At 35.7% G+C, this 15,437-nt stretch overlaps 1 protein-coding gene across 1 annotated transcript in view; it reads left to right on the top strand.

Moving 5' to 3' along the window:
* The first annotated feature begins 1,212 nt into the window (after positions 1-1,212).
* Positions 1,213-15,437, top strand: part of zbtb47b (zinc finger and BTB domain containing 47b) — a 61,957-nt gene continuing 47,732 nt past the window's right edge. Inside the window, exon 1 of the mRNA XM_088919270.1 lies at positions 1,213-1,278. Within this exon, the coding sequence (XP_088775396.1) occupies positions 1,276-1,278 (3 nt within the window). The 5' untranslated portion in view covers positions 1,213-1,275. The remainder of the gene's footprint in view (positions 1,279-15,437) is intronic.

Raw genomic sequence — 15,437 nt, 5'->3', positions numbered from 1 at the left:
ATTAGCAGACACAAGTTAGAATGACAATGTGTCAAATATTTCAAATATATCAGTGTTTATTTTTTTCCTATTGCTGAAGCCCAATTTGTTACATTTCAGATAACACAACAGAAAAATAATTCTGAAATACATTCAGATACTATGACTCAGTTTCAAATACCATTTTGCATTTCAAAAGCAAATTTAAAAAATATGCTCCAAATATAAAACTGAGATCAAGAACTTCGTGTTTAAGGACTTATTCAGAAGAATAAGAAACAGGATTATCCAAAATCCACAGGTGTAGGAAGCATGAACATTAGAAAGGTTACAAACGAGAGGTCTTCTGGCCTAACTAGCTCTTTTGGGCGCTAGTAGCATCTCATCCAGGAACAACTCCACCGGTTTCTTGAAAGAAATCAGGATACTGGGTTCACGGATGGCTTGCTTCTTCCAGATTCCCAAAATCGTTCATACAAAAAATAAAGTGCAAATCGAGAGCAACGTGTGTCTCCTTGCATTAGGGACATTCTTTGTTTTTCAAGGGAAAACAAGTGAAGGTTGTATACAGTATGCACAATGAATAAGAATCCTTATTCATTTGCTACACAAACTTACACATTTTATCGTTTTACATTTGAACCGTCTAAAACCCTATTTAACTACGCCACTATAAACTTTTGCTTTCTTGTTTTGTTTTTTTAAATAATAGCTGTACCAAGTATGTACGCCGTCCAAGGACTATGGTGTGATATTAACTGCTCTGGTGATGTTTTACCAATAGGTTTGGTCAGACCACCCGCCCCAGACATTAAAATCCGTGTACCAGGTGCATTTCTATTTAAGCAGACACGAGTTCCACAACATTTGTACACTTTGTCCTTTCATTTGATGTGTGTTTATTGACATTTATTTAATAAACGGTGTTATGGCGTGGTGGCGCAAGGAGTAGTGGCCAAAACACAATTTCTTTGACGTTTTTATTCCCAAAAATGACATGCACTTTCACTTAATATTATCAGCTCCATAGAATATAAAGTCCCTGTCCCTTTAAAGCTCCAGACAAAAAGCCCCATATGATCCCCGAGCTCCAATCATCAGTTTCTTCTGCAAAGGCAGCCTCTGCATTTTTGTCTTTTTCTAAACGCTAACATGGCGAAAAAAAGACTGATGTGAAGAAAAAAAGATACAGAAGAAATGTGAAATCACGACATCAAACATTTTCATGGAGAGCAAAAGTCCGATGCAAAAGGAGGGGAATCTGGACTCCTTTGCACCAGAAAACCTTGGATCAAAATGGTAGTGCGCTGCATATTTCTGTTTATTTTTCTTTTCCCTTTTGATCTCTTGCAAATTTGGGCTAGTTAGGCCTTTGAAACTTACCTGAAATTTGCCTAAAGATGCTTTCGAATGTATTTGTTTTCAGCGACTACGGGGATTCTTGCTGATCGCGGTGCAATTGTGGGTTTATAATAAGTTAGTAACTTGCATTGAGCTAGGAATCAAGGAAAAATGTTGGATTGATTGCAAGAATTCAACAGTAACAATAGCTACATTGTTGAAAAGAAAGAGTTAAATTCCTTCGTATCAGGATGCTTCAGCAAGGATCAGGTCGTGACTGATGCATTTTATGGACTTTGTTTTGCAAGTGGCGAGACCAAATTGTCACGCTCCAGTGTAAACGCATTTAAAATAACATACTTGTCATTCTTTTCCAAGTACTGTACTTGGCTTTTAGACTGTTTCTACTGGAAATAACAGTTTCTTATGGAAAAAAACGGAGAGTAAGAAAACTTAGGCAAAACGACTACTTTGAATTTGCCTTAACGAATGCACCACACCAGTTCAAAATCTGAGCTCAGATTTTTTTTTACATGGATAGTGAGTATCGTTATTTAACTACATGTCACATTTTATCTAATGCTTAAAAATCAGTGATTCGATCAGTCTTATTTTGTTGGCAAGAAGTGGCGGCTTTTGACAGTCTGGTAAGCACAAGTACAGTAGGTTGCACTGTCCCTTTCTTTGCATGATTGATAAAGTGGTCTTACTACAGTCTGCAGCTATTTTGTTTGAATGTTGTAAAGAGCAACTTTACAGATTTTTTTTTGCTCAATATTGTATTGTTTTAGAAAATCTTTAATAGGTGGAACTTTGAACTATTTAGGAATAACTTTAAAAACAGTTCAAACATATTTTTTCTCCATTATCATTAATCGACGGTATAATGTCTTTATTTCGATGTTTAACTTAAACCTATAACTGTCAAGTTTTTGTTTATCCAGAAACTCGTGCACTATAAGAACTGCTAAAGCGTGATTGTAACTTGCACTTTATTGCATATCTCCAAATTAATGTTAGGCAATAATGGAATGTCAGTAAGTACTGTATTTGAAATGCGCTGTTTTCTCTTTGAAACGGTTGCAATTTCAACTAGTTATAGCTATAAAATGCAGAATTCAACTAATTTTGAAAGTTGCAGTGATTTGATAATAGGGTGTACCTCCATTGGTAAAGGGATATATATATACAGTATATAAAATGAAATCTGAAACCTTTATTTTGACAGAAATTACAAGCTAGTTTTCTGACACGACTCAAAAAATAGTCTTATAGGCCAGTCAGTCTTAACGTCATTCCTGATGTTTCATTTAAAATGTATATAAACTAGTTACTTTGCATTGCATATGGTGATAACATTTTTATGCTTTTACACTAAAATAATTATGTACTGTTTGTTTTGATTCTATGAAACATAAGCATTCCAGGTTTGTTTATGAAAGACAACATTTAGAATGTTATAATCGGAATATTTGACCTGAAGTTTTTATATAGCAGAAGGCTTTTTCTTCTTGTAACTTGTACTGAATGTTGAATAATTACCTCAAAAATGCTTTCTAACGTAGGCATTTTTATTTTGTTCACATATATTGATGCACATACATTAAGAGTTAGGTTTACAGATTAAGGTTTAATTAACTTTTCGTATGACCTGCCGTGACAAGTAGCGTAATCTTCCAGTGGACGAAATCAGTTCGTGCCGATTTCCATACTCTGCTATATTCCATGCTCTGGTTTTCAGGATCGTCAATGCAAATTCCGGTTCTAAATGTACTTGCAGCCGTACATGGTCAGTCTCTGAGAACTATAGAATAACTGTAGCATAACTGTAGAATAACTGGATTCTCAGGAAAAATTGCTGCGTTCGCAAAAGCAGGAGGGTGTGGTCTCACCTGCGGTGCCTCTTGCTTTCAATCGATGTCAAGACGTGCATGACAAATGCCCAGCGCCTCTCATGGCTCTTTTGGGACTCATGCATATATTGTTTGCATATCATACTGTACATAGCAGGTTGTGCTTATTTTCAGATATCTTTGTATATGGTGAACACAAGTTTATATCTAAAATTAATGTCCTTAGAATTATTGTTATAGTATGTTACTGTTTTCCTGGCTTTCATGTACACACAAAAATTACAATAACAATTTTTCTGTTGCCTCAGCTTTAGGGTGTATATGACTCAGATTTTTTTTTCCTAGTTCGGACTGGCAGCACTTAATTTTTGTAATGATAAAAAGCAGACGGTTTTCTATTTAATTATGTAAAACGATTCTGAAATGTTGCCCGGTTGGCCTAATGTGCTGCTTCCATTTACAGCGCAAATTGACCTGTGAAATACAGGGTGGAAAGTGTTTGGCACACCTGCCAACTTCAGACCATAAATATTTGTCCTTTTTCGAGCAAATCTAAAATGAGTCAAGCCAACTTGACTTAATCAAATGGCTTCTTTCACATCCCAAACAGGAGTATCAAATGCATCAACCTTCCCCCCCACCCCCATTAACAAATAAATTGCAGATTATATTTCAAAGCTACTGATGTAAGAAAATTGCACATAAAAATAAGATATGTCCATTTAGCTGTACTGACCCCTTAAGCAAAATGTTTGGAATGGCCTGATTTCTAATCAAATGATACTCTGTTTGCCAAAACCAATTTACACTATCAGAATGTCTGGTACATCAAAGCAAGCACTGTTCTGTGTTGCCTATCAAAATAAAAAAGAACTATTCTGCTGTTTCATCTTACAGCATTGAACCTTTAATGATAATTTAAAATACTTCTACAGAAAAGATTAATGTACTGTTTTGAATGTAAGATAGCTTACCTATGTTTTAATGAACCCAGTGCAACTCCTCTGAGCTGAAGTGGATAGAAAGGTCATTTTAGGACATTTCATTAAAGGCAATGGTTGCGCAGCAGAATAATCCTATAGCCTTTCACATCTGGAGGCCTCAGTTAATAACTGGGTCAAGTAACACATGAAATGAGCCTTGAACTCCCAATTGTACTTGAAAAGAGCATTAGCTGCAAAAATTTAAATCTCTCCCACCACCCGTTTGTTTGAGACATGGGATCACCCCAAAATATGGAAATACCATTAATATCAACTTATACAGTACAATTTAAGATCTGAAATAGTTGAATTTACAATATGTAGGAATTTTCTTTCATTTCCAAGTGATGGTTTATTCTCTGAAAGACCTGCACAGGCCAAAAATGTTGTTTTATTAGTTTTTTCATTGAGGTCACTTGATAAAACCAATGTTTAGAATAATGAGTAAAACAGCATTCTTTTGATACTTGTTGTATATTGTATTGTGAGACCGTGTTATGTAAACATTCCAATACTAGGAATATGGTGGTCATTTTTAGTGTCAGCTGCTATATATATGCCTATAAAAGCCCTTACTTATTGTCAAAGGTGGAGAAGTGGGTGTAGACAAGTACATGAAATTGAAGAGGTTAAAAATTCTAATAAAAAATTGGGTCCGGACACCAAATGCATTCCAAAATTTTTAAAAAAATAATTTTGTGCCCTCTTTTTCTTGGGGGAATACCAAATATAAACACTTATAGGAATATGGTTTCTTTGTTCCCAGCAGAGGCAGCAGAGTAAAGCACATGGTAGCCAACTTAAAAGCTACTAACATGTTATTTAGATATTTGTAAGGATTTATAGACAGAAACATTTACTACTATTGTTTAAAGAAAGGCGTACAGTAGGGCCCGGCCTTTACCAGAACCAGGAACCAGGAAAGGATCCCTGACCTTGTAGCACAAATCTGTTTCTTATAACATAAAAGACCCTAATCAGGACAACATCACTACCTATACGAATGCAATGCCAGTTGAACCCTTTCTTTCCGTATCAAAATACATGGCAGGATGCACCCTTGAGGGCATGCCAGCCCATTGCAAGACACACAGACACACACTTGCACTGTTGACCTACCAGTATGTCTTTGGACTGGGGAAGGAAACAGGAGAACCTGGTGAAAACCCACAAGGAAACGGGGAGAACATCCAAACTCCACACAGATAACACACCAGGTCTGGACTTGATCCCAGGGCCCCAGCACTGTAAGGCTGCAGTGCTAACCACTGCACCACTGTGTCGCCGACCATCATATTTTCTGGACTCAAACCCTCAAATGCTTACCTGTTTTAATAAAATAAATCCATGATCTATAAAAATAGAGGTAGAGTAGAGGCGTGTCTGTCCTGTCTGGAGTAGTAAAGTTGGGAGACTCTTGATTAAGTTTTAAGGAATGTATCCTGGCTTCCTTTGTGTCTGGGGATCACACGTAGTCTTATTTACCATGGTCACCCTACCATTATTTTGTGAATTTTTCTGCCAGTACAGATGAATTACACTGTTCAGTAAAGCGCTCTCCTCTTTGGCTTTCTCTTTTATTACAGTATGTAAGTGTCCTTGAGTTGTAATAGGATGTTTGTCACCCCTATTTTGTTATCTCTCCCATGGAGGTTAAAGATTTACCCAAATTAAGAAATGTCTTATCTTATATCTTGGGGGATTGTTAAAAGAGTGAAATGTGGAATTTTTAAAAAATATCTGTATATAACAATGCATGTTAGTGTAAATAATTGTTAGATTTTAAGTTTTGGGGATGTGGGGGTTTGTATATAATGCTTGGATCAGAAATGACTTCCACAAGCTGTTCATATTTTTGTTTGAAAATGGCCCTTGTACTGATGCTAAACTTTTATTGGGTTTTACCATATGCACTAAAAAAGAGAGGTGCTGTAGGTCAATTGTAAGGCAGTAGTTTTAGGTAAAATAATAAAGAGAGAAAGATTATACAGAAATTGTATAAAGTGACATTCCCATAAAATAAAATTGTTCATATGTTGCAGTATTGCAGGATAATAAAATATTATTATGTGTACTTAATGTTAGGTATAGCCATGGGAAAGATGTGTTCAGATCAGGGCTAAAATCTGCTTGCAGTGGCTGTTGGCATTAGTCCAGAAAACACCCAGTCACAATGGCAGTCAAGGGTAGCACCGATGATGCAGTGGTAGCTGCCTTCAGGTTTATTTAATTTATGATAAAGAAATAGATTTTTCATCCACAAAACTGTGTCGTCTCTTGGGGGGGGTTACAGTGTTTTTCTGTGACTTTGGAAACAGCAGTAGACGATAGGACATCAGTATAGTTCAGAGGTAACAGTTTTGTATTATTATAACATTAGAATGTGCTCCACGTGAAATAAATGCATAATCAAGAGTCAGACTTTTCCACTCTCTTTTGCATGTCCCTTTTAGTTTATAATACTACTGAGTTTTGTTTTTTTTTAGTGGGAAGAATACTTACGTATGGATATCAATATTAGTCAACAAAAAGGAAAACTCTAATTGTAGAAAACGTTTTGTATGCAGCACACTTGTATTCGATGCTGTTCCATTGTGATCTTCTAACAATGACAAGTAATGGAATTTGACAATTAAAATACTGTGTATTGTTAATTTCTTCATATCTCTACACAGGTGAAGAATCTTTTCAGTTATCTTTATTATATCATGAAAAGAAAAGGTGCCCGGTTTTATTACAAAGCAGTCACTGTGATTTGTTTTTTCACTGGAATTGAAATAATTCACTTGCACACTTGACTTTGCTCACTGAGGCTTATATTGCAGCAGGCTTGGTTTTTACATAACCGCATATTCAGGGCAAGCAGCCCACCCTTGACTTTCAAGCTTGGCTGTTATACAGCTCTGAAGCTGAGGTCACTTTAGTTCTTGTGGCAAGTGCAGCCGCCATGTTTTGAACACTAAATGCCAGCAGACTTTTGTGCTGAGAAGACACAGTTTGCTTTTTCCTCCAAAACAGAGGAAGATACATGTACTTCTGATTTATGACCAGAAGACTTAGAGGCAAGCCTCTGTAAACCACAATGTTGACTGTGTGCTTATGCAATTATGCTGTTATTGTATTTTTCATCTTCTTAGGTCTGTGGCAGGCAGTGGTATTTAAATAAGAACCATGAATGATAGCTGTTTGGAATTAAATTTGTGTTCTTCTGATTTTCTTTGTCAAACACTGCCAAGAATGTAGAAAGATTACACTGTACTTTCATGACAAATACCAGGATAACCACTATAGTCTTTATTGTTCACTCCCTCTAAGGATGCTGTTGTTTCAGTGACCTCGTTATAGGTCTTATTTGTGCTCTGCTGTTTTGTGTTGAGATCCTTCATTGTGTGTTTATTTTTAAAGTTATTAAAATATTTTGGGGGTTAGGACAGAGTTGGTTATTGTGTATGACATTCATATTAATTTACAAATATGCACATTACAAATTAGTTATTGGTATGTTACGTACAACATACAGGTGTCTAGTTACCTTTCTGTGACTGAATAATAAAAATAGTTTTAGAACAGTGTTGAGTACATGAGGGATACGAATTAGACAAGGTTCTCTGAGTATTGTATAAGTTGATTTGAGTTCTGTTGATTGTTGGTCATATCTGAAACATTTACAGTTAAAATGAACATACTGTAACTCTGTTTGGGGCGACATGGTGGTGCAGTAATTAGCAGTGCTGGGGCCCTGGGTTCAGTTCCAGACCTAGGGTGTTATTTGCGTGTTTTTTGTTTGTTCTTGCCATGTTCGAGTGGGCTTCCTCCAGTTTCCTTTCACAGAGCAAAAACATACTGGTAGGCTCGTTGGCTTCTAGGAAAACTGGTCCTCGTGTGAGTGTGTGTGTGTGCCTGTGTTTGTGTCTGTCTGCCCTGTGATGGACTAGAGTCTTGTCCAGGGTGTACCCTGCCTTGTGCCTGTTGTTTGCAGACATGGGCTCTGGATCCCCTGCAACTCTGAATTGGAAGAAACGGTTAGAAAACGGGTTGATGGATTAATAAATTGGTCTCGTTTATTATAACACATGCATTGTCTATCACTGCATAATTGAAATATCTAATTTTGTTGCACTTATGTTGCAGTCTTTGGTTAAAGCATAATATGAAAGGCTTTAAACTTTAGCCCTACTTTTATTGTTACCCTAAGTTGTCTATTTTGTTAGTCAAACATTTTTTGTTGTTTAATGTTTTTTGTAATTGCAATTAAAATATTTCATGTTAATCAGTGATCAGCGCCTTTTCTTTGATGTTTTAAGATTGTTTAGGTGTCGCCATGATAGGACTCACCATTGTACCTAGAACTACACTTGTTGCATACTGTATATTCCTAAAGGGACCTGTTATTTGACAAAGGAGCTGTGGGTTACTTGAGGTTGCCTGAATTGTCTGGTGAAAAGGGTCAGCCTCCAGTCTCCATTTACTTCTAATGTGCTTGACATACAGCACTATTCTGCCTAAACTAAAGATCATGGAGAGGTTAAACTGCAGGTTAATTGCTCATTCTGCTCACTGTATAGGCTTCACTCTGCCTAACAGCTGATAATGAATGCTTTGTTTCTCAGGCATTCTTTCACTGTGTGTAGATGTATTGCAGCCATATACAGTACTATAGACTGTGAGTTCAGAATATTTTATGATAAAGTCAGCCAACTCAGATGGCAAAATCACGTTTGAACTTGAAGACATGCAAGACATATTTGGTTAGTTGAACTAACACATTATCTTTATCATTTATCAGACTCAACATTGAGCAGTACCTTTTGCAATGGAGACGATGAGATTTTATTTAATTTCCTTGCCTATGCTGCTGGCCTTTGGGACATTGTTTACCAAATAATCACTGAACTAGTAAAAAATATTTGCAGGCTTATTTCTGTTTTTAAATAGTGTGGTTGTAAACTAAATTGTTTTTTGTCCTTCCTCAAAGTACAGGTGAGGTATTTTTAAAAAGAAAAGCCATCTGTATTTGTGTCTTCTGTTGTTTTAAAATTTTGCTATACAATTTTAAACATCCAGGTGGCTTTCATTTAGTCTTTAAACACGAGTGTTTGTAAAAAAAAATAGGCTTACAGAGTATGAAGATTCATTCAATTTCCTTTTTTTAGCTGTGAGGATGTTTTTTCTGACTGATGTTTTCCTTTTGCAACAACATTTAATCTTCATTTGGCAGGTTACAATTCTTGATAGTGCAATGGTTTTTGAAGCTATACCATTAATGTGTTCACATTTAGTTTTACAGGCAACGGTATTGGCTGGTTCAAGTAAAAATTACTTTGGTATTTGCTGATTTTCATCTGACCTCAGTTTTGTCATTGAAATTAGTGCCGTGGGACCTTTCTGCAGTGCTGTAACCTGAAAATACGTGCTGTGCATCTTCTCTACCAGATCTGTCAACATAAGAGTATACACAGGTGAAACTGGTGAAGAAGTCCAATTGCAATTTGTAGTCTATATTGTAACCATTTAGTAATATCAATTCACAATGATAAATTGTAGTGTTTAGCTAAAATTTACTGAAACTTAACAAATTGACACTGTTTTTCTATGAACCATTGCTGTTCTTAATGTGACATTAAGCCACTTTACCTTATTTAACATTGCAATTACTTCACAGGCAAGCAGTATTTCTTTCAGACTGCAGATGGATGTTTAAAACTGTTTTCAAAAGTATGATGATGTCACTCAGCTTGGATGACTAACCTGTATGGTCTGTAATGCTTTGAAAGTGTTTTGAGTGGTTTGACTAGGATTGCTTCTTTAGAAAGGATGTACAGTACCAGGTCTTCTGAATGACTCAACTAGTAAAGGTGCCCTGTTGAATCACAGGTTAAGCTCTTTGTTCCTGATATCTGCAAGATTTTGCAAGTTTTGGCACAAATTGGGGTGATCCCACCAGGTTTGGGTGGGCCTCGATAATTCGGTACAGTATATCCTTGAACATGCAAGTATATCCCTGATGTCTTGCCAGGCGTCTGTGAGCTTGCAGCATTTTGATGAAGTGCCTCTTTACTTTTGCAGTCTGGCTAATTCTGCTGTGAGCAGTGTGGAACATGCAGCACGGCAAAATATCGTTTCTGTTGTCCATTTGCGCTTGTTATTTTGGGCCAGTTTGATACAGCAATGTACTAAAACTGGAAACCTTAAAATGTATCAGGATGTAGTTTTTTAGTACTGTTCAAAATTGTTGGGACATGCTTATATACTGTAGGTATAACGTCATACTTTATAGAGTTCTAGTCGTTCTTACCAGTACTGTAATTCCCTTTATTTACAGTAAATATGTACAGTAAGAAGGAGTTAAACATGTTGGCTTCTTTAGTCAATGGGTACAGATTTCCCCTACTACATTAGATGCAGTGATTTAACTAATTTTTTTATGCTTTCTTAATCATTGTGGATACACTCAACGATATATAAATTGGCTTCTTAGGCTACATCTGATTGAAAACCTTATTAAGGCTTACTTTTCTTTTTGTTGTTCTTGTACTCATTCTTTTGCTTTTCTAGTTCTTGTGCAACCGGTTATTTTCCCCACACATTTTTATGTAAAATCTTTGGTGGGAACATTGCTTAAATTAGTTAAGATGTAAGATTGATTGCTACTTGTATATTTTGTAAGGTACAGTTGGCAGCTGCAGTTCTTGCCAGGGTGTATCCTGCCTTGTTCCTGTTGCTCCAGCTCCCCTGAAACCATACATTTAATAAAGTGGTTAGAAAATTAATGGATGTATATGTGAATTGTGTCACCCCCTTTTACTTCAATCCCTTTACCAAGGGTAGTGTTGGGGTGAAGGAAGACAATGTTTATCTGCCAGTTTTGTAGATGAGATTTTTCAGTTACCAAAAAATACTGTCATAAACAAGAAAGGTGACATTGTTTACACTGATAGTAAAAGGCTTATAATGCACATGTACTGTACCATAGTTTAGGAATCCCAGTTTTGTTTTCCCTGCTTATTTATTTAAAATGCTCAGTTCACTTTTACCCCTCAGAAACACAAAAGTTGCATTTCCTTCACCCTGTTCACCTCCTACCACCATTTACTGAAGCATAAGGAGAGCGCTAAGCTGCCTTCAGTTTAGATGGGCCAAATCAATCAAATGGCTACCTATTATTTTTGTGTACACTAATTACTAAAGTAGGGGATCATTTAAACTACTAACATAACATTTTAACATAACATAACTAAAAACATTTTAACAACAAAAATGAACTGATAATTAAAATATTTAAGCACTTTTTACTTTTTAAATTCATTGAGCATATTGGTGGAAATCAGTATCAGAATTTCTGTAAACAGATTATTACTGATTAGTGTTTGTTGAATTAATAAAATGGTTTGAGAATATTCTCAATGTTGCATTTTATATCTGATTCTGTTTATTTCTTACCCCATAACTGTAGATGTTAAAAAGAAACGGCCTTCTTGGCTTATTCGATGTAAATAAATAGTATAAAAGGCATCTGAAGTTTAGATGACAGTACATACTGTACGTTGGGATGCATACTGAAATGTTGGCTTCAGTAAAATCTTAAATCAGGCAAGATGAGAAGATTATAGTTGACATTATCGGTAGACATACACTTACTAAGAATGAAAGCAGCTCTTTTAAACAATTATCCTTTCACAATTTTAGTCACATGCTCTCCAAAAGTATTGGGACAGCAAAGTCAAAACTGTTATTTTTGCTTTACAGTCAAGCGGTTTTGCATCTGTTATAATAAAAATACTCTGAATGCTAAGTACAGTATAATAACATTTTTGGTCAGTTCTTTGCACACATTCAATCTTATTGAAACAAAACATACTTTGTATTCAGACCAGTGATTTCAAGTGGCCATAAGTATGAGGACATATTAACTTTCAGAGAGTAAAAGATAATACATAAGGTCTAAAACCCATTGACCTCACCAGCTTTGTTGTAGCTCCTTTGAGTTGTTTTGACTATTTGTTCTTCAGCTTGTGAAAAGCATACTCATTTGGATTTAAATCGGGAGATCAACTTGGCCGGTCTTAAGTTTTTCCATTTTGTTTCATCTTGATTAAATTTTTGGTTGTATTAGGTAGTGTTCTTTAGAGCATCTGCAGTTTCTTTCTTTCTCCACATTTGAACTCTTTCATCACTTTGGTGAACATTTATCTTGGTTTCACCTGTCCTTAAAACTGTTCCAAAACTCTGCTTGCTTATCTTTATACTTCGAGGAAAACTCTAATCTGCCTGTAATGTTCTTGGTGCTGATGAGAGGTTTACCTGTTGTGGTGTAGTTTTTTGTGTAATTCTGCTTTCCAAATATCTGAAATTGGATACATTAACCCCTGCATTCTGGAAGTTGTTGGTGATGTTTGTCTGATAGATGTCTTAAGATTTTTTCTTGACAGCTCTGTTAGTTTTTCTGTTATCAACTGGAGATGTTTCACTTGTCCACTCCAGTCCTGGCCTTTTGGTTATTGTATCTGTGTATTTCTTTGTTCTTCAGTATGTCTATATTGCTGTTTTTAGTACACCCAGTTTCTGCACTGTTGTGTTGATTGAGTTTTTCTTTTATTTCATCTTATAAATTGAACCAAGATGGTAGAACAGAATATACATAAATTATTAATATAAAATATTAAAAATAAACCTATGTGAACATATAATAATTCACATTCATGTATCATAATGAATGATGACATTATTAGAAAAATAAAAAAAGATCTGAACACTGAAGCAGATTACTTTTTTAGCAGCAGAAATATATAAATACAGAAGGAATGTTTTGGCTTTCTAAGAATATAGAATGCAAATTTCATGATTATTATGAAGGTGTACAGTGTATAAGTTTTACACAGAATAATATTTGTCTTGACTAGCAAAGATATTGCTGTCTAAAGACAAAAATGCATGTTCATGCTTTTGGGGAAAATCAAAAAAAGACTACTATTATTTCTGGGCTGTGGAGCAGTAAGTTAAGATAACAATTGATGACAGAGGGGTCTTGAATGAAAATAATGTTGCAACATTGAAAATGATGAATTTTGTTAACCCCAGCCTTTGTTTCAAATTTAAAAGCATCCAGGAGGATGTGGAGATACAAATGGAAACTTATCTCAAACACGGGAGCAGGTTGGCTTTTTTTCACACTAATAGTTTAATGCTTAGGATAATTTGCAAAGTATGTTATTGAATCCATAGTGCAGTTCAGCCATAATTTTTCCAATTGATTTTAAAAATCGCAGTGATGCAACTGCAAACCATGAAGTTGTATTGTGCAAATCAGATGGCCAAGTAATTTCTTTACCTGGTTTTATTTAATTCTGACAGGCAAATTGAGATTCATTTTTGCCTTTGAGCTATAGTAGCATTAGTCTTAAATGTCACAATTAATATTTAAAGCCATTAGGTACTTGTGCTTGGATTGTTTCCTCTGCAGACTGCTGTCAGGTTCAGGAAGGTTTAAAAGAAAACATTTGTTCATAGGAGCCTCATTGTTTAATGATATTGCAGTACAAGCACATCCTCGTGGGCTTCTTATAATTTTCATTGAAAGACTCTAATGATGTTTCTTTATGTCCTTTAACATCTGACAACCTTCAGTCAATTCTACATTTATTGCTGTAATACTGGTTGCACCCAGTTGCTGTACACCTCCTAAGCAGACACTACTTTTCTGTTTTGCATATTCAAGAATTATTATTGTAACTCTTTATTAGTCAGAGTGTAGTCTTGATTTAGACCATGGCTGATTCTGACAGGTTAGTAAATGGCATTTGTACTGTTTTTCTTCCTTTTTCTGAAAGGTCTCAGGTTTTTAAAGTTTCAGGTTTTAGGGATAAGATAGCGAGGTCCTGCTTTGGGTTGTTCCTCTATAGTGCAAAGTTCCAACAGAAAATTTAATTTTGTAAAATTGACTTTATTTGTTCCGTGATAAAGAAATTATAAAGAAAAGGCTAATTTTTGTTACCAGTCATGCCTGCCCATCCTACAGACAAACTGTTAGGAAGAATTATTTCCATCTATATGCTGCTAGAAAGAATCATTATACTCTTTATGGAAAGAGAGGTTTTTTGAGCAGTGGCACTGGCTCATCTGTAGCATGGTATGTGTATCAGCATGACCAGTACTATACGTTTCTGAGTTTTCTGTAAGAAATCTTTGTTTACAGAGAAATTTGAACGTACAGAATTATCTAGAATAAAATTATACAGTTAAAGAATATCTGCATAGAGCATAACCAGATTTCACCAGTGTAAATGCGTTAAATTCACATAGACTAAATGCCAAAGGATACAGTTTTGGTTTTAGAGTGTGTGTATGTATATGTATATACAGTATATATGTATTTCAGAATTCTTTGTCCTGATATTTCACCGACATATAGTTTTCCTTATCACTTATCTTTATTTGCTCTTAGAAAAGCTTTTTAAATTGACAGAGGATCAAAGCAGAGTTGGGGTTCGTACAGTAGTCGCTCAGCCACCAGCCACAAAAGCCGTAGTCAAAGTACAAAAACAAGCAAAAAAGGCGGAAGCGTTTCCTGAGGAAAGATACCTCCACTCCAAGGGCGTAGTTAAGATATTTGTGCAATAAGGCATTAAGCAAAGATATTGCAGAACAAAGCCAGCTTATTTACAACTCCAGATATCCACCCCCCACTAGTCCTTGAACATTATTTTTAAGTCCGGCACAGTTTCAGCTCCGCAAATCTTATCTGACAACTTCTGTTACTCCTCAGGCAGTTTCTCTGCCCAACAACAGCTAAGAGCACCAATATGCTCTTAACCCTTTTCTTCATTGCTAATGATGGAAGTAGCAGAATAAATTCTGAAGGTTATGGAAACATTTTGTCTGTTTCCATACTTATGGATGGTGCTTCATCATACAGCATGACAATTGCCCAATGAGCATATCCAGCACTACAATATTAATCCTGAACATCTTTCTGAGCCTGTATACTGTATGTAAGAGATGGAAAACCCTTGTGGTTTGTTTGTTCTGTGGGGCAGTCCCAGTGCATGATGCTGTCCTTTTTGAGCTCAATAAAACTGTTCTGCTCCTCTGATGAACAATTTCCCACAACACCCAACATATATCACAAGAATTTATTAAAGATAAGAAAGTTGAAAATCTTAGACTAGATTAGACTAGACTGGACTAGACACTCCCCAGATTTCAATCAAATTTAGGGAAGTATTTTAATGAAGAAAATATTTTAAGGTTGTGGTTATGATGGCCTATTGGTTAGCATTGCTAC

The sequence above is a fragment of the Atractosteus spatula genome, chromosome 6 (assembly GCF_055471065.1).
Source record: "Atractosteus spatula isolate fAtrSpa1 chromosome 6, fAtrSpa1.hap1, whole genome shotgun sequence".
Taxonomy (NCBI): domain Eukaryota; kingdom Metazoa; phylum Chordata; class Actinopteri; order Semionotiformes; family Lepisosteidae; genus Atractosteus; species Atractosteus spatula.
Note: the sequence above shows the minus strand (reverse complement) of the source record. Positions and strands in the feature narration are given on the sequence as shown.